At 31.5% G+C, this 20188-nt stretch overlaps 5 protein-coding genes across 5 annotated transcripts; 1 reads left to right on the top strand and 4 right to left on the bottom strand.

Annotated features, from left to right (window-relative positions):
* Window positions 1-103: 103 nt before the first annotated feature.
* Window positions 104-2412, bottom strand: LOC126770847 (ragulator complex protein LAMTOR2 homolog). The gene is made up of 2 exons (XM_050490448.1): window positions 2229-2412; window positions 104-2155 (listed from the first exon to the last, which is right to left on the bottom strand). The coding sequence occupies exons 1-2, from the start codon at window positions 2294-2296 to the stop codon at window positions 1843-1845; spliced, it is 381 nt and encodes a 126-aa protein (XP_050346405.1). The 5' UTR covers window positions 2297-2412; the 3' UTR covers window positions 104-1842.
* Window positions 2413-2962: 550 nt separating this feature from the next.
* LOC126770918 (protein SDA1 homolog) lies at window positions 2963-5273 on the bottom strand. The gene has a single exon (XM_050490528.1). The coding sequence runs from the start codon at window positions 5172-5174 to the stop codon at window positions 2985-2987; it is 2190 nt and encodes a 729-aa protein (XP_050346485.1). The 5' UTR covers window positions 5175-5273; the 3' UTR covers window positions 2963-2984.
* Window positions 5274-7584: 2311 nt separating this feature from the next.
* On the bottom strand, window positions 7585-14414 carry LOC126770744 (intraflagellar transport protein 140 homolog). The gene is made up of 11 exons (XM_050490277.1): window positions 14150-14414; window positions 12860-14077; window positions 11217-12779; window positions 10764-10938; window positions 10385-10563; window positions 9787-9972; window positions 9111-9353; window positions 8954-9026; window positions 8776-8868; window positions 7865-7981; window positions 7585-7732 (listed from the first exon to the last, which is right to left on the bottom strand). The coding sequence occupies exons 1-11, from the start codon at window positions 14294-14296 to the stop codon at window positions 7638-7640; spliced, it is 4089 nt and encodes a 1362-aa protein (XP_050346234.1). The 5' UTR covers window positions 14297-14414; the 3' UTR covers window positions 7585-7637.
* Window positions 14415-15033: 619 nt separating this feature from the next.
* On the top strand, window positions 15034-17220 carry LOC126770745 (nibrin). Its single transcript, XM_050490278.1, has one exon. It carries the CDS (start codon window positions 15272-15274, stop codon window positions 17126-17128), a length of 1857 nt encoding a protein of 618 aa, XP_050346235.1. The 5' UTR covers window positions 15034-15271; the 3' UTR covers window positions 17129-17220.
* Window positions 17214-19984, bottom strand: LOC126770746 (ribosomal L1 domain-containing protein CG13096). The gene is made up of 5 exons (XM_050490279.1): window positions 19537-19984; window positions 18840-18978; window positions 17899-18325; window positions 17656-17815; window positions 17214-17370 (listed from the first exon to the last, which is right to left on the bottom strand). The coding sequence occupies exons 1-5, from the start codon at window positions 19878-19880 to the stop codon at window positions 17307-17309; spliced, it is 1134 nt and encodes a 377-aa protein (XP_050346236.1). The 5' UTR covers window positions 19881-19984; the 3' UTR covers window positions 17214-17306.
* Between the last annotated feature and the right edge of the window lie 204 nt (window positions 19985-20188).

Here is a 20188-nt window from a genome sequence, read left to right on the forward strand (position 1 = left end):
CGTTTATTTTAAAGGTCTTTATTTTTAACCCTATACTGCAAGAAAAATAATGGATAATATTTTGTAATACTAAAAAGATAATAAAAGGAACAGACCTCACCTATTCAAAATTAAAACCATATTGCTTTATTATAATCCTTAGGAAAAAAATATCTAAAGTTAATAGACGATGACAATTGGTCGCCCCAGGCGTATATATAGATGGATATAACTAAAGCGGCACCGTTTCTATGAAGAACTAGTTGGACGTAAGTAACTACAATAATAGTGGATTAACATATTACCAATATGTATAAGCATACGTATTAAATTTCAGTTGTAATTACCAAGTTAGTTAATTTACCACAAATTGTAAAATCAAGGTGAGCGAAGTCTTATTTTAGTATTAATAATGGAATTACAATCACATAACACTTACAAATTTTTTACACTATTTCATAATTAGTTGCTTACAATGAAGAAAAAAAAAATTAAAAAAATGTGCGATCAAATTCAACATTTGTACTTCGAAAAATTGGCCTCACAACACTTTTAAACGGAAACTTGATTCAGTCAGACGACTCTTTGTTAACTATAAATTATTCGATGCGACTAGCGCGCCACCTGTTGGCATTTGATGGCCACAGGGTACTATAAAACTTTCATGCAAGTGTACAAACTATATAATCGGATCATTAATAGATAAACAAAGGCACATATTTCTTTATAAACAATAATATTTTAATCAAGAATAAAATAAGTCATTAAAAGAAGTAAGTACAATGTGTATTGCACATTGTGTCGAAAATAATCCCATCGCCAGCAAAAATAATATCGTGAATGCGATTCTCACTTAGACTAAATTTTTATTACTTTTATAAAATGACCTGATAAGTGGTTACCACAGTGGCTTATATACATTGGCACCGTTAGAACTACCACTAACCTTGGGAATTAAGACGTCGTCCCTTGTGTGTACTAGCTCACTCATCTTTTAAACCATACTGCTCAATTGCTAATCAATATTTATGTTTGGCAGAAGAATATTTGATGAGAGTGATATCTATCCAGTCGAGCACAAAACCCTACCGCCAAGTAAAGCCACCTTATATTTGACTCGTGACAGTAAGATTTACTTGACATTACATACATTTTGTGTTTACTACCAGCTTGGGCTGGTGGCTGGAACTGGTTTTCTTTAATGACAATTAAGAACATTCTAAATTAAGTGATTCATCTTTTTAAGAGCTGCGAAGCCAGAAATATACATAACAACTTATGATACCCCTCTTTTTGTGTTGGGATTAAAAATACTTTCTTTGTTAATATTGAATATGAAACATCAGAAAAAAATTACATAAATCAAGAATGATGCTACATTAGTAAATATGCAGGACAAATCTAACTTAAATCTCCTACCGTGTGGCATATCACTTTAATATAAAAAATGTTATAAAAAAATCTAAATGTACATCTACAAGTTAAACAGTTGTACCAAATAATATATAACATTTTTAAAACAATATTTTCTTTTTTGCACAATATTCTATTATCATAAAATTATGGATGAAAGGGTTAATTTATGAGGATTCAGGAGAAAATCTTACTTTCAATATAATTTAATTAAGAATATTTTAATAAAGATCTAGACACTTAGTAACAATACATAATACAAGACTTAAAATTAATGCTTATATTTGCAAAGCCCAATACATACTTAAGATGTTTAATGACAATATATACAATCTTTTAGTAAAATCTGATGGCTCTTAGTTTTAAATACAATTTTCAAGGTCTTATTTAAATTTGCTTAAAAATGTTTCTTTTTCAGTATAGAAAAACAGAAGAATATATAACATTTTATTATTGTGAACTAGCAACTTGCTTTAAAGGTCCTTCCAAATATTGAGCAATTGCATTTATTTTCTCTTTTAAAATACCAAAACCTACAGATTCTTTGGCATATAGACATAAAAGCAGGTTAGCAACTTGCGTTACTGCTATTTTACCATTTAAGCAATCAACTAAAATCAAATGTAACTTGTCTTCTTTGAAGACATTTCTACCATGTTTTTCATACGCAGACCAAACATTACTAGCAATAGCAGCGGTAACCCTTGCATCTTTATCATTGTATCCAGAATAGGCTAATAATGCACCCTGATGATTTAATAATCTGAAAGTTGAATCACAATCACATATTTTTATATTGTTAGAATTCGTATTGTAATAAAAAGTATAATATTTACAATGTATTTTCGACGCCCCCCGTATTTGCCTGGCTCAATACTTGAGTTAATGCTTTTGGTTTTAACATTTTGGACGAAATATAATAAGACTATATTTGGTGATACAAATAATTGTTTGTTACAAAATAATTACGATCACTTATTCATTTGATACAATGGCTGATCGCAGTATGGCATATGTCACAAGCACAACTCACAATGTCATTACCAATTTGACATGTATATTTTTTAAAATGAATAAGTCTTCCTCTTGGAAAAGGCTGTTCTTACATGCAACCTAGTTTTTGGTAATTTTATTTTTAACTGTCTTTAGATAAATTGAAAGCAAGTATATAGCATTGTACGTAAACATAACGAATTTCGATTATAATATGGTATATTATTCTTTTACACATGTTTAAAATAATAAAAACTATCTAATATTTTATTCAAATGAAGTATTTAAAAACTTTAATCTTAGATGCTTTAGTTTAAAAAATTAACTATAAAAAATTTGTTAACTTAGTTAAAAAATATTAAGTATTTATAGGCATTTCTCATTAAGGAAAATGATGATAAATTAAACCTATATTTAATGTTTAAAAATTCTCATATTAGATGTATGTGAAAGGTGGAAACATGTTTGCTAACATTTTGGCTTTATGACATGCAACAGAACACATTAGTAATGTTTTAATTTTCTTTTATGATCTTTTTGAAGTTTACAATTTTTTTTCAATATAAAGATAATTAAATAAAATATAAATTTATATTTTCTTAACGCATTTTTTTTTGTTTGATTAAATAATTCCTGAATGCTATTTGTTTTTCTTTAAATGACCTCTTAATTTTTCCTCTTGCCTTGTGTTTGACCATTTGATAAGATTTTGTCTTCTTCTTTTCTCTGTTAGTTTTTGAGCAGTTTGCATTCTTTCTGCGGTCTCTATAACCATATTTTTCTCTCTCTTCTCTTCCTTTTAAAACTGATTCTAGCCTTGCGTTTTTATCATGCTTTCTTTTTTTGTGTATATTTTCAATTGCAGAAAGCTGAACTAACTCTGTTGATTCATCTTCTTCTTCCACAATGCTTCGGTTACGCTTAACACCACTGACACATTTTTTAAGCTGGGCCGTCTCAATTCTTTTAAAATCTTCGTCAGTGAAAATTTTGTCCATGGCAACTTCTCTGGCAACTTTAATTTTATCTTCTACGTTGGGTTTAGAAGAACTCTTTTTTGCTTTCAAGGTTTTTCTGGATTTAATACTTTCATTTGTAATTTGACTGTCATTTTCGTTTGTGTTATCAGTTTCAGTCTGTTGTTTTTCATCCTCAGCTTCATTATTCTCTTCATCACTTTCTTCTTCTTCTTCTATTTCTTCATCTTCAAAGTTTTCATCTTCACTATCTGTTGTTATATTTATTTCTGAGTCTGATGATGCAACATCAATCCAATCATCATCAGAGTCTTCTGTTTTATTTTTAGTCTTCTTTCTACCTTTCTTTTCCTTTATTTCTTCTTTCTCTAATAAGACTTCAGATCCCGGTATATAATCTTTTATTTCTACCTCTCCATATTTTTTTGTTTTTAGTTCTATTGAAGCCTCTGATGGTCTACCTCTATCTCTTTTGTGTAAAAGGCCAGGCATAGATTGCCTATATAATTGAATCAGAGATCTAGCAGCCATCATAACAGATTTTTCTTTATAAGTCTTATATTGAACCAGATCCCTTAAAAGATCTTCTCCAATAGCTAAGGGACAACGAGCACAAATTTCTCTGACAGCATTCAATCCAACTGCCATTACATCGGTTGAATTTCTTTCTGTAATAAAGTTATTAGCAATTGCTTTCATAATGGGTTCGATTACCTCTGGTGGAACTAATTCATGTGCAGATTGAGCTGCAAATTGTAAAATTCGGGTAACTTCTCTTTGATGTGGCATTAATAATCTTGCAATAAACGGATAGTAATTGAACAAAAAAAGATTGTGCAAGCCAATTAACCTTGATATCACATCTAAAGTCATTAGTTTAACTTCAAACCTCTCATTGGAAGACTCTATTTGCTTAAATAATTTTTCAGCAAAACCCTGTGGATTGTTGATAAGGTGGAGGGCAGAGAAATTAAATATTGGTGCCTTTTCTTTTCTTTTTTTTATTTTCTTAGCTATTTTCTTAACTTTATCTACCATTTTATCTCTTTTCCTTGTTTTCTTGTTAAACTTGTTCGCAATCATTGTATCTCGAGGATCCACTTCATCATCACTATCCGATTCAGGTTTTTCTTCTTCCTCTCGGCTCAAGAAAAATTTTAAGGAAGCAACCATTACCTTAGTGACTTTAGTAAAACATCCTACATCAGCAATAATGTTTACAGTTTTATGGTCATTCCAGATATTCTTATGATAAAGTTCTATCAATATATCAATAGCTAGTTTTGACATTTTTGCATTCGACTCACGCAACATTGAAAAAATAAAATTTTGAAGAGTTGAATTCAACTTCATATCTTTATGTTTCATATTCATATTCTTGATGTCAGTTATTATATGTGTCTTTAGGTATTCTCTTAAATGTTTGTCTTGACATTTAATTAATGAAAAAAACAATTCTAGCAAATCGAAAGCTGAAATAAAATTCTTATTTCTAATCAATATCAAGCATTTGCACAATGATAATCTCATGTCACTATGCATTACTGTATTATGCGTTTTTAGGATGTCTACGATTTTTTGAGGAAAAGTTTTCATCTCAGCTTGATAACACTGCGTCACTTGCGCTAAAAACATAGCTTGTTCATCTAATTTTTTGTTATACTGAGTTGGATTCAAGTTAAATATCTCAAGTGTTGTTTCAAAGTGTGCAAGTTGTTGTCGAAATTCATCTTTGTAAGAATCAGGATCTCTTTTTATCAAATTCTGTAGTTGCGTAAGATTGTTAGGTAACTGATTATTATGTCGCACCATTTTCTTAAAAATATTTAAAAACACATGTGTAATAAGATCTCGATTATAACCTCAACGAAATAAGATTTAGGAATGTCAATATCAATTATCAACATTGACAAATGATGTTTGACTTAAATACATGTGGCTGCTGAGTGCACAGAGTACATAATAACTAACAGTGTGATGACTCTCAAATCTGTTCAAATCAGATGTGATTGATGATTACATATTGTAATTGCCCAATTTACCAAAGTCTGATTTAAGGATATTGTGAAGCATGGACTGTCAATTTGTTTAACAATGCCTAGAATTTCTGGGTGTTATTTGGAATGTATGGGTCTTTGCTCAGTGTTGTTGTAAATATGTCTTTAAAAGTTGGTAAGTCTCATATAAGTTTGTTTAAATAATTTCAATAAAAACTATTATTGACAACGCTCATGTATTTTTTTTAATTTATTGAAAAATTAGAATTGTTGAAAAAATAATTAAATACATACTTTCTGAAAATAAAAAAATGCAACAGAGAGCTTTGGATGTACAAGAGAGGTGGGTTCGTCTTTTTGAGGATAACTTTAATTGTATTTAAAAAATAGGTCAGAAATAAGAACCTCCTAATATCGAAATAGATGTATATTTAAAATAAGAAATATACTATAATTATATGCAAGCTTTATATTATTAATGGAAGCATATTATTATAATACTAGCAATTCACTAGCTTCACCCACGTCATAATCAGAAATCCAGTTAAAACGAAATAAAATGGCCAAATTATGTCATATACCTGTGATAAAGCGTGAGTAAGCAACAAATATTCATAATACACAACATTTCGTATTTATGATATGAGTGTGATTGTTATTAATCTAGTAATTAAAATAAATGAATTTACTGAATTACTGTAATGTCTCCTTATATACTATATTAGTTGTAGTATTTCTATTTGCTAGGACAACGATATAATTGGCGTGATTTACACGTGAACATGCTACATGTTGTTGCCATGGGTAAAGCAGCAGCAAGTAATAGAAAAAATTCACAACCCTTCTAATATAGTAACACTATAAAGAAGGTTAAAATTACACAATTTAATGCTAACTTTAAAAATCCGTAATTTACGTAGACAGAGAAACTAATGTTATTTTAATACAAATAATAATTTTTATATTTCTGTCTACGATAATTTATAAAAGTTATCTATAAATGAAGACATAAAATTAAAAGATTACCTTATAACTAATGATAAAAATAAAAGATGTACTCAAAAGTTTTAGAAAAAATAACAAAACCTTCTTTTCTCTGATTAAACTATAAATAAGAATAAAATTAAGCAATTTAATGCAAAACTTACTAAACCCTACAACTAAGGAATTGGTAACCATAAAAATAAAAAAGTAATAATCTATAAACTAAATTATAAAAAAAAAATGCAACCGAACCGAGTTAATAATTGCAGCCTTAAGCAAAAACACAAAGTTCAAAGTATTCAATATTATCAATGCAATAATGAAATTAATGAAAAACTTAAAACAATCATACGAAACGACGTAGACAGAGAAACTAATAAAATAAAAATAATATAATATATAAATAAAATAGCTCTGTCTACGCGAAACGACGATAAAACAAAGATAACGCAAATTAACCCGAATCCTAATATGGCAGATGGTCACTCTACTTCGGAAATTTGGACACCACGATTCAGAAATTGACGTATTTAGCACACCGCCATCTATGGACTTATGGCCGCAACATATATTATAACAACAAATATACGTACGTGAACTTTAACTATTAATAGACTGAACCGATTTTACGATATAATTCAGTAATTTCAATGTATATGATATATGTTTTTGTTATCTCGCAAAAAGCCATATTAACTTTAAAAAGGCAGTTATTTTAATATCACGGACAGACACTTCAATTGTATTTATTTTTATAGAGTATAGTTATTATATATGCAAAAGTTATAGAGCTTTACTGTCAAAGATTTTCAGTAGCAGCCTGGAGTGGAAGTGTGTATAAGTACCATACCTCGCCATCCTCCCATGCCTCGGAAAGCACGTAAAGCCATTGGTCCTGTATCTGAAGTCTTATCGGCCGTGTCGGATTGCCGTTCCATCGGATTATGAGAGTGAGGGAATAGGGGGAATATGGCCGAAATCATCATATTAAAAATTAAAATAAAGAAGTATTTCTTTAAATAGGATGGGGTTAGAGAGACAATATGTTAGTTAGTAATATTTATATTGTTTAATTATTTATATTGAAGTAATCTACAACTAATAAGGTCTGTAGACTTTATTTAAAAAAAAATCTTTTAATGTCGTATAATAATCTTACATTTTGCTAACATAATGTTGCTTGGCAACATTTATTATGAATATTTGATAAGTACAAATAAAACTATTAACGACTTATTTGTGTTCACTTTATAATTGCTGCGCAGGCTTAAAATATACAATTTTATTGCCATGTTTAAATTACTTCTTCGACACTCTGGTCAGGCGAATCGTTTGAAGGATTATCTTCCTGTAATGGTTTTTGCAAAGACTTCAGTTGCATTTCTAATCCTGAAATACATTTATACTTTTGAACATTTTTATTTATTTCAATGCAGTGTAAATATAAAAAAGAAATCAATGAAAAAAATAAAAAAACTAGTGGTAAGTTATCGGATAAAATGAAACAATAAGCCGTCTTACTCTCTGCGTCTGGATGATCGGCGGAATGTTGCAAAAGTAATTTAAGAATACTTTCTTCTGTTATGAGTCCTGGACGTCCACTTATATCGCGTATCAAATTTTGTCCATTAGTTATACCTAGAATTATTAATAATAATTAATATAAATGATTAGCTGGATTTTCCAAAATGATTTGTCGTATTATTGATAAATTATTTTACTATCTTTATTTTAAAATACGGTTACGAAAGCACCGTTTGAAACCTTGTTATTCGGTATTGGTATTTTTTTTTTCGATATGTGTAGAGTCGGAAAAACAAATGTACATATGAATACTGATAATAATATTATTAGAAAATAAATAGAATTAACTTTAAAAATTATTTATTTTATTATATAATGATAATTAATAAGACTACGAAGCCTGGACGTTAAAATAAAAAGAAGAGCACAAATTGCTTGTGGCTAAAAGGAGATTCTCGGCCCCACCCAGCGCAAAGTCGAAAAATTGATTTTTTGATACCATTTCGAAGATGGCGAAAAGATACTCATCTATCTCTACTGCAAGCATGCCAAATTAAACTCTCATTAATCTTTTGTAAGGCAGAACATACGCCGTTACTACGTACCTTACTACCTGCGCATTGGCGATGTAAGCAATGGTTAAAATTTCTTACAATGCCAATGTCTATGGGCGTTGGTGACCACTTACCATCATAATAAAAAAAATACTGTTGAATATCAATACCGACTCTACTGTTGTGTTATAAGCCGTGGAGCACTTATATTAATTTATAGAATACACTGCCAAAGTCTAGTATTTTGGAAATTCCGGTTTTAGCTAATATAGTAAGTAGCATAGCCCAGCTACTACTTTAATTATATAAGTTTAGATTCAAAATAATCATTTAAAATAGTTTATACGTGAGCACCTGTATTTATATCTCCACTTCCTAGTGAGTTCCTTATTTCAATGAAACGTTTAACAAATGTACTTTGTTCTTGAATTGCTACCATTTGAGTGCCTGAAAAATATATAATTATATCAATAAAATATACTCGTATGCGACTTTCTTGTGCATTAAATGTCATAATTTATTAAAGTCATACCCATTTCTGGATCTGAAGATTTTGCAATACATCGCGTCGCCTCCTTTAAAGCTTCTAACGCTTTTTCATAGTTCTGAAAATGTAAAAAGTAATCTGAAGTCGTCGACTCACAACGTCACAAACCGGGGATCGGTCACTGGAAAAGTATAGCACGAACCTCGTAATCGTCGATTTCCATCTTGGCGCACTCCGCATAAAAAGCGGCCAGTTTCCCGTAGGCCCGGGCGCGCGTGTAGAAGTGCAGCACGTGGCGCGCGAGGTCGGGGCGCGAGCGCCAGGGCGCGCGGCGCCGCAGGAAGTCGGCCGCCGTGAGCTGCGTGGCGCGGTCGCGCGACGCCGCCGCGAACGTCGCGATGCGCTCCGCGTCGCCCGCGCGCAGCAGCCAGCGCAGCGCGCCCGCCTGCCACACGCCTCTCAGCCGTTAGTCTCCCGCGAGCGGCTCCGGAATGGAATTTTCTAATAGTTCGATTAGGCGTTAGAACTATGTACTTTTTGAGATGTTGCCTTAGCGTCGTTGTCTTGTTTGAAATACCTAAGCATTAATTGACGTATATGAATTATATTTTTGACTGTACATTTCGGAGTTTTAAGACAAAAAGTTTATTCTTTAAGTTTAACTTGATAGACAAAGAAGTGAAAACCTCCTTTATATTAGTGAAGCAAGCACTTAATTATGTCTTCACTTAATTACATCGGAAATTTCTTACGACTGTGAAATTTTAGCGCACCGAGTATAGTATGAAATGTTTTATATTTTAACGTGAACGAGTAGGCAATATAAAACATCACACTATAAGGTGGAAACAGTCGAGGCTTGGTATAGAGCCCGCCACCTTGTCCCCTATCTGCGCGAGGCGCTTGGCGGCCTGGTGGTAGAGGCCGCGCGTGCCGAGCACGTCGGCCAGTCTCCGCAGCAGCGCATCCCGCCCGCGCGTGCCGGCTGGCGCCGCTAGCCGCGCACCTAGCTCTGCAGACAGCGGCGTCGATGACTGCTCCACTATGTCCAACGCTTCTTCGTACTGGGGAAGTTACGTCGTCTGCTTTAGCAAATATATGAAAATATTTGTTTTAATGATATTAGAAATAAGTTATATTTATAAAGTTATCTTATAGGAAAACATAACACAAACACACAAGAGAAAAATCGAATTTAGAGTAGTCCTTTATTGTGATTCTACCGCTAAATGGAAATAATGGTTACAAGGTAACAATGAAAAAAATACAAAATTAAGGTAACTTTTATACAAATAGTTTCCCCAAAAGGCATCCACTATCTACCACCAGCAGAAAGTATTGAATGTAAATAAACTATATGCATACAATTGGATTCTACATATACCAATTACATATATGTCTTGAGATAAAATTATCTGCAGTACAAAAGAATGGTCGTAATCACTGAAACTTAGGTAACGACACTAGAAGGTTTACCTTTCCCGCTGTAGCGAGTAAAGCTGCGGCGTGTGAATGATGATCAGCTTCTCGTAGATGTGCTGCGAGAGTGTGAGCCAATTCCGGATCTACTCGATCTCCTATCGACTCCACGGCGGCTACCATTGCGTTTGTGTCCCCGCAACTTAAAGCCAACTTTAAGGCCATGTAAGGTTTCTCTGAGTGGAAATATGTCGCTAACGTCATTAATTATTATAATTAAGATTACACCAAAAAGGTCGAGGAGGTTAGTCTCTGTATAAAATTAAAAACAAATATCTCGCAGATTCAAATGATAAATAACCTGATATTGATCAAACAAATATTTAATACAATATTTAATGATAAAATTACATAAACAAAAATTAAATTGAACAACCTGCTTTTTGGTACAAAGTTATAGCCTGTTCGTTTTGACCAGCATTTTCTAGAATAGAAGCGGCATAGAGAGCATGTCTAGGTGATGAGTTGCCCGCCCGCCATACAAGGTTCCACGCGCTTGCTTCGGTTGCTACTCGTATGGCAGACGATATAGCGCCACATTTTATGTACAACTGCAAATTTGATACAAGTAAATAGAATCACTATAATGTGGATAATTTACATATATTGAAATTACAAATTTGATCAATCATATAGAAGTTTTAAAAACTATTGCTTGTTCGCGCAATCGTGCGGCGCAAGTATCATTAAAATTGTGATTAATGTGTGTTTTGGGTGGGGTTTGTGTTTCGGGTATAGTTATATATTCTCTTATCTAAGTATTATTTAATAAGAATAAAATATTAAATATTAAAAATACATACAACGAAACTTTTAAAGAAAATATTACCTTAACAGCACTTTCTGTTTCATTAGCTTTCATCTCTAAATAACGTGCCATTTGATACAAAGATGAGGAGTTTTTTTGACATATTTTTTCCGCTTCATCTATTCTATCCATATGACACAATAATCTAGTTTGTTCGCCAAAATCATTTGCCCGTGCATATGCGTCTAGCGCTCCATCAAGATCACCAATACTTTCGAGATAATGACCCCACCATGTTATCAAATCAGAGTCGTTTGAATTGACAACATACTGCGCAAGTACCGAAGCCTGACCCTGTGCGATAAGCATCCTCGGGACGTGAGGCACCAACGTCCCTGCACTCTCAAATAGTTTCAGCGATGGCCCGGTTTCACCATTCGCCCACAACACTTTAGCAAGTTTATGTTGTGCACTTTTTACAAGAAGGACATTTTCACTCTCTGTTTCTCCATTAATAATTTCATTAAATCCTCCTTCTTTCGCCGATTTCAAACGCGTGACAAGGTCTGGTCTCTGCGATTCACGGAAAAAATGTTCGGCTTCTTCAATCATACCCAAGTTAACAGCTAATACTCCTACTTTTGAAGTATTATCCATAGTATCGTCGTTCAACGCTTTGCGCATCATTAAAGCTCCTTTTATATTATCCATTTTGCTTAAACAAACCGCACCAACATCTGCTCGTTTAAGAGATACACAAACCTTAGCTAAGCTTTCCCAAACTACTGAATTTTTGTTTCCCGAAATATTGGCCCCAATTACAACAGCCTTTTCTAAATGCTCAGTAGTCATGTAAAAAAGAAAATTAAGGACTTGTTTTATATTATTGGGTTCCAAGTCAGGAGCTTCTTCGAATTCATGCATTAATAATCTCTTAATATTTTGCTGTGTTAAGATTACTACATAAGGCGAAAATACAGAACACATTATAAAATCCATAGCAAAGTATTCTTCCGGGCGTGAACACCAATTTTTATATTCAAACAATTTACTTTCATGACAAAAAAATAGATGTATGTGATCAAATTCTGAAGAACGCATATGAACAGCGACGAGTCTGGGGTCATTATTATCCCATAATATCGCGATAGGCACACTTTGATATGGAGTTGATTTTGAATCAGCTAGAAGTGTTGTTGTTATAACATCATTTGCAACATCCCACAAATAAATTTTTGGATCAGGTGCTAAGCCAGCATTAGCTATACTTAAGCAAATATAATGACCGGAAGCATTCACTGAAGATCTCATAATTTCCCCAAAATCTTCAATCACCTGATAACAGTTTTTCGATGGATAAGGCATTCTAAAGCCCTTCTTAGTAATTTCAGCCAATTTTAATGTTCCATCCATTGTAGCAATTATTATAAATTTATTAGTATTTGTTACCACAATAGGTTCACCCTCGCTTTCAGTACAAGGAAGAATTCCAATCTTAGTACCAGAAACACTGTAGCACTCAATGTGTGACCTTACAACACCAACTATTATTTCATTGAAAAGTATTAAAATATCTGTTTTCCATGCAAATGTTCGAATTAATGTAAACATCCCTTTCTCTTTATCCTTACTGCGCATCCATACCTTTAATATATGGAATAAATTAATAACGATAATTTATTAAAAACATAATTAAATAAAAGTAAAAATAATTTTACACATACTTGTACATCATTCCCATCACCTAACACTACATAGTTGTCCCTAAATGCAAATGCTTTTATTGTTATTGATGTATTAATACTTGTTATGTTTGAACTTTCAGTAACAGCTATTTCATGAGCAGACTTCTGTACCATCCAAATGTTGTTGGTATAGCCCCAGCATACATGTTGCTCACGAAGAATAAATGCATTTGTTATACAGTTTACATATAACAATGGATTCATCAGTCCTTCCGAGCCCCATGTTACTTCTTTTACTGTACCCTTAACTGAGGTACTACTTATTAACTTCCACTTGTTTCTGTGATCCCGTCTCCAGAGATAAATATTTCCTTGAGATGTGCCACAACATAATGTGTCACTTAGACTACAGTAACTGATGCTGGTGAATATATCTCCTGCTTGAGTTTCATCACCTTCATTGGGTAAGACATCATTATCTCCAGTTTCACTATCCCATACTCTAATTAAATTATCACCAGTGATTACAGCAACACAAAAATTACCAGCTAGTACTATGCATTGACCATTTCTTGCAGTCATTCGTACATGAGTATCTGTGGTCAGTGATCCATCATTGGATATTATAAATCTGGACAAACTAAGAGCACCACCTGTCTCCCAAGCAATGAGAAGATAAATGCCGTTTATTATATCTATAAACACAATGACACCTGGGGCATTTAAGACTTCCGAACATGCTCCTGCATGGTCAATAAATAAAATGACTCCATTATCTTGAGCTGCATAACAGGCATGATTGTCAGGTTGCAAGCCTTCTCTTATCTTAGCCGTGGTACGAGGCCTCCAGGCAGCGAGAGCATCTAAAGCATTTTCATCTCCTGCAACAGCTGCTCGTGCTAAACCTCTTATTGAGGATTCAGAAGTTTGATTAGGTGTACAAAATTTGACATGTGTAATGACATCTCCAAGCTGATGGTGGAAAGCTGTTAAAGGAGCACCTGAACCAGATTGCCATCCTGAAAGGGAGCCAGCTGCATCTGATGCAAGTAATCTGCCACCGCCAGAACTGAATCTAACGGCAGTTAATGCAGCATTATGAGGAGCTTCTAATCGAGCCCAAGAGTATTCTAGCCAGATATACAGTTCTCCTCCATCCCAACCTACTACTAATAGTTTTCTGATAGGATGCCAAGCTAAGGCAGTTACTTGATTTGAAAAAAGTACTGGCCAATCACAACCTTCTAAAGCAAGTCCCTGTAAATTATGTTCATTTATTAATTTAACTTTTTTGTCCAGAATAATTACTTAATATATTGTATAACTTACATTATCATTAAAAATTGTTGCAACTCCTCCTTTTTCTTGGTTGTAAGATCCAACAGCCAATAATGATAGAGAAGGATGCCAAGAACTTAATGTAGTTACTACATTACTATCGGTAAAGTTTAGTTTTGTGTCTATATACAATGTCATCTTTATTAAATTTCACTTGGTTTCTAGATCTTACTTATATATAATTTATTTTTTTCATTTATTACTATAGCTTATGTATTTTTTCTGCTATACACACAAATTATTAAGATTGCAATGTTATATGTATAGTAATTATATTTTGTAAATTAAAAATAAAATATCTAGTTCAATTCACAAACATCTTCATATTATAATTTGTTTATTTTTATCGTTGTCATAGTAACGTTTTTGACTACATGGTCGATGTTGCTATTGAAAAAATATCGGTTTTGATACTTACAATCTTAAATGGCAATTATTTCTATAAGAAACAATCCAATCGTCAGCACCGACATTTTTAATTTGGTATCTTCATAATGTTATAAAAAAAAAATGAAAAGACTAGTCTATGTTTAATAAACAAAAAATTGAGCAGAAATTTATTGTTACAAAATGGCAAAATTCAATCTGTTACTTAACTCCATATTGCTACAAAACTAGTGATAAAAAATATGTTCCTATCGAAAAATCTATTTTCTTATAATTATATTTAAATTCATTTAATTTGTGTTCAATATTACAATTAATGATAGTAACAAATACGTACAACTATCACAGTTGGATCTTTTTAATAGATTTATATAATGTTGAAAACATTAAATACATTATACATATGTATGGCATGGCTATGGCAACATTATACTCACATACAAACTATCTCTGTCTCAATCGCGGTTTCACGGCCCCTTGATCTATTTGTTTCTCTGTCTACGATTATAATAATAGAAAAAGAGAGGGATTAGTAATCTTTGGCTCTTTGGAATAGCCAAATATTGGGCAAAAAATTGTTTTGAATAACATTAACAGTCCAAATTCCACTAATTACTAATTAGTGGATTTACAAATTATATTTATATCAGAAGTATGTGTCAAATGAATACCTATATTGTTCTTTAAATTAAGTGTTAGTTTGTGTTTTATATCAGTGGTTCAAAAATGTGGCATTTAACCTCAGAGAATGATAAAAGAATAATATTTGTATTATCGGGAAAAAATGTTACAGTAGGCAGAAGCCTTGATGGACAAAACTGTAATTTTGCAATAACAGACGACCCTTCTATTAGTAGAAAACATGCAACAATTTTGATTTCTGAAGGCGTTTTGTATTTAAAGGACTTGGGCTCAAAATATGGTACTTTTGTTAATAACTCTGACAAAATTGAACATAACAAGATGATAAAATTAAATTGTAACGATGTTATTAAATTTGGTAAAATGAGTTGTGTTTGGAAGGTTCAACAGATTAACTTTATAACATGTACATCAACACTGAAAGGAGAAAATCTTCAAAGTCTTAAAAACATTCTTGCTTCAGTAGGTGGAATCGTTAAAAATGAGTGGGACGAAACTTGTGAATATTTAACAATGCCTGCAATAACATTGACAATAAAGGTGGTTTTGGCATTAGTGCAAAACTCACACATAGTAACTATTGATTACTGGAATAAGTGTGTTGATGCAGTCAATAATAATACCCCATTACCGATACCAAGTAATTTCATACCTCAAATATTAGAATCTACTCTCAATAAAGAAAATGTATCTTTTCTTCCAAATAACGAGAGAAGATCATTATTTGCTGGTAAGAAAGTAATTTTCTTCTCAAGAAGACAGTTGGAATTATACAAATTAGTGCTAACAAAAAGTTCTGCAAATGCCTTATTGTTAAGTGAATCAAAAATGACAAAATCTGCTCTATGTGATGAAGGTGTTATTGTTATTCAGTATACTTTTTCTTCTCAGAGCCAAGATACTCAGGCTCAAAGAGATCAAATAAATGATATTATTGAATATCTTAAAAGCAAAGGGAAGAGGGTTGTGGCTGATGCTGAAATAGGTCTTGCTATATTATATTGTTCAACAAGTAAATACTGTAATCCAAGTTTTAATTTCTCCTCAGAAGTTATAAAACAAGTGCCTTGTCATAAAAATAACAGCAACATACTTGCTCCAGAATCACAGGACTCTTCTGATAATATGTGCAAGAAAGAAAATTTGTTAATTGATGAAAGTTTAACACCTATCAATAATCATTCTTTAGCATTTAATAGTGATAACACTAATAATAGTTCTAAAAGAAAGTTGAGTGAAGACGATAATAGCACTAGTACAAGAAATCTTCCTAAAAAGTTGGCAACAGATAACTTTAGTAAATTAAGTCTTAGCAATTCTAAGAAAAGACAAAATGAATTTAAAGATTTGGAAAATCCATCTAAGAAAATTGCTATTGCAAATATTACTGATGAAGATGATGTGTTTAATTTTGTTAAAAATGATAATGTCAAGAACATAGGTGAAAACAGTTTGAAAAAGAAGCTGAACTTGTCGAAACCTATGAAAAGAAAACATAGTACTGATAATGAAGAAGAGGATATTTTCAATTTTGTTAATAAAGAAAACAAAAAAACTGCTTTAGATAAACCCTCCAATAGTGATTCTGATCCTGTCCAAGATACTTCACATACTCATACAACTATATCTAAGACTCCAAAAAGTATTGATGATAGATTTGATATATCTGCTTTAAGAGGATCAAAGCTAAAGGAACTAATGCTGATCAGTTCTAATACTCCATGTTATAAATATATAAAAAAAGAATTGGTAACAGAATTAGATGACAAATTTGGTAACATTGATTTAGGTTCCACAAGTCTTATAGTAATAAAGGATTTGATTGTTAAACGAGAACCTATTCAGGTACAATCAACAGAGAATGGATTGAAAAATTTCAAGAGATTTAAAAAGGTTTGGCCTACAAAAATGCAAGTGACTGTTGTTTCCACATCAGCTTAAGATATTTCTATACAATAGATTAGAAACAATAATTAAACATTTTTGTTGTAAATTCCATTATGGATTTATTGCTTTTTTCATATAAAATTGGTATAATGTTTCAAATGTAAATCAAGAGCAAAGTTAATTTCACATAATATATTTAATAAATGAACAAATATATTTTACAATATTATTGTTAATCATTTTTGTCTTCACCATCTATGTCTTCATTTTCACTGTTTTCTTGCTCTTCAATGTCACTGTAAAACATAAGCATTTAGTAAGTATATAATAGATAAACATATTTTTAAGTTAATTAAAAATATATTGATCAACATTGTTGTTGGTATTAAAGGCAGCCAGTAAGATATTACCTCACCAAAAAGCTTCAGTCAATCTATAGCTAATCAGAAATACACAAAAGCGGTACTAAATGCATAAACTACACGAATAACCATAATATAAATTTAGTTTACTGTTTCTATACTTTAAGTAAAATATGAATAAACTTTTATATCAGATATTTTAACATTTATTGGGTATACCTGACTTCTGTTTCATTTAATTTTCTTTTTAAGTGTACAGTTCCATCTGGTGCTACTCGTACAGTACATCCTATGTGGGTCGTTAGTTCATCCTCATAGTCCTTATAATTCTTCGGTTTTGTTCGTTTGATTTTAATGGTTTTGACTGAACCTGAAGGTCCTATAATTTATAAAATTCAAATATATAATACATGATTTACTTAAAAAACTGTGTTATGTAATAAATATTGGGACAAAACTTACTTAAGGTAAGATATAGTGGAACTGATAAGGATAGTGGTAATTTTATTGATAAGGATCTTATGTTATTTTCGCCTCCAGGAAACTTGTCTTTTAATTGTCTGGTTATTGCCAATATGTTCTCATTAATGAGACTTTGTTGCATTGCAGTGTTTCCTACCAGGATTGTTGATGTTTGCCCTTCATTCAATCTTAACATAACAGTTCGTAGTCCAACATCAATGTTTTTTTTAATATCTTTTTTTTCATTTATTTTGACAGGTATTAACATGTTATGTTTCTTAAAAAACATCTTTCCAAGGACATGTGACACATGATTAAGTACTCTGGTATCAACCATTATAAAGTCATGCTGTGTTAATAGTCTTCTCTTTAACTCATATTGGTCATATTCAACTCGCAATTGCCTCATAGGTAATACAGTTTTAATCTGAAAACAAAAATTGAGACATGGATTTTTGATATAAAGTTAAAAAATGATAAAAAAAATACTGAATATAGATAATTATTTTTCAAGTTAAAACATAAGTGAAAAATCTCAATGAAACTAAAATGCTGGGTAATATTTTCATCTTTTCTTTGTTCAAGAGAAATCAGTAAAGATGTGTTAGTATATTAATATCAATTTAAATATTTTAAAAACAATCTTCAATAGCCTTCCAACCACAACAGGAGTAAAAACAAATAAGCAATTGACAGAAAATTGATATGATAATATCATTCTTTGAGATCTTGAGTAATCTTTCATAATCTCTCTAAGGGCATTAATATAATAACTGCATTTTGAAAAGTTGTAATCGAAACTTAATGTGGTCATAAGTATTTAGGTGGAATAGTGTTGTATTATAAATATAGGTAAATTAATCAAGAACAGTACTCATTCATTGATTGAAATAGGATATAGTAAGTAGGGCAACAAATGGATTACTGAGAGTCCTACTTACAGCTGTTACCCCAGCCTCCCTTAAAATTTCTTCCCAGTGATCAACGGTAGGTTCATGGTCTACTTTCTTTCCTTTCTTCATGTCCGGTGTTATCAAACATACTTCACCAGTAGATGCCACTGTGCTATTAGGTAGTATGCTAAAAATATCATGTTAACAATTTAAACAAGTGAAATGCTTCACATCAGGATTCAAGTTATGCAATATTTCATACTAATTTTTGTAATTGATAAGTAAGAAAAGAAAAAATATATAATAACTATATATATTTTATTATATACAGTGTAAGCTCTATATAACAACACTGATGGGGCTGTGCATTTTGTAGAAAAAAAATCTATATTATTTTACTATGTATTTTAATATCACTGATCAAGTATAATATTTACAAACAACAAACATTAATTTTAAACCAGATAACAATGTTTTTTGAGTTGAGTTTATTATGGGCATCCTAGAAAGTACTGTTTACTGCTTAATAGTGATGTATTGTTGTCTTTATATTATATTTTATTGTATTATATATGTATCTATTACATACATAGATTGTATCAATGTATGGAAAATAAGCTAATCGGCTAAACAAAGCCAATTGATTCAGACTTTTTAGGGATTTAGTCGTTAAATTGAGTGGCGTTACAAGTAGTTTACACTGTTTATTTATTTTATTCACATCAATTAAAATGCAAATACTCACAATTTCACATTGCCTTTAGACTTTAATATTTTGATACACCGAATTTCCATAAATATTTGAGTTTCATCGCCAAAAATTGTGTTTTTTTTATTACCAAGTGTGGTTAATTTTTCCAAGGCATTCAAGCATGCTGTAACGAGACCTTCTGTAACTACTTTAGATGGTACCATGTATTTGATTTTCTTCTTCACTGCAGTTTTAGGTGTTGTAGTCACCTTACTTGGCGATTTAGAAACTTTTTGTTTTAAATTTTTTTTACTGCTTTTAGATTTTAATTTTTCGGTTTTAATTGGAGTGATTTTCTTTTGCCGAGCCTTAATGGCAATTACTGTGTTGCTTTTCATTGTATCAAAAACCTTACTACCTTTCAAAAATTATAAGTTATTTGTTTAAAATCCAATGTAATAAGGTTATGTCACAAAAAACAGAACAGTAAGTTGTAAATTATACAAAATGTGGTTGTAAATGTCAATTACAAAAAAATTTGAAAGTGACATTGACACACCAATTTGGTTACCGTAGCGTTCAAGATAGCCTAAAATTAGTAAAATAAAGTAATTCATAACTAGTTTGTGTATAAACTAGTAGTGTCGGCCATTTCGGCATTGAAAATTTGAGGAAAATATATATGAAATTGCGTGATTCTAACATT

Source organism: Nymphalis io, chromosome 9 (assembly GCF_905147045.1).
Source record: "Nymphalis io chromosome 9, ilAglIoxx1.1, whole genome shotgun sequence".
In the NCBI taxonomy this organism is placed as follows: Eukaryota; Metazoa; Arthropoda; class Insecta; order Lepidoptera; family Nymphalidae; genus Nymphalis; species Nymphalis io.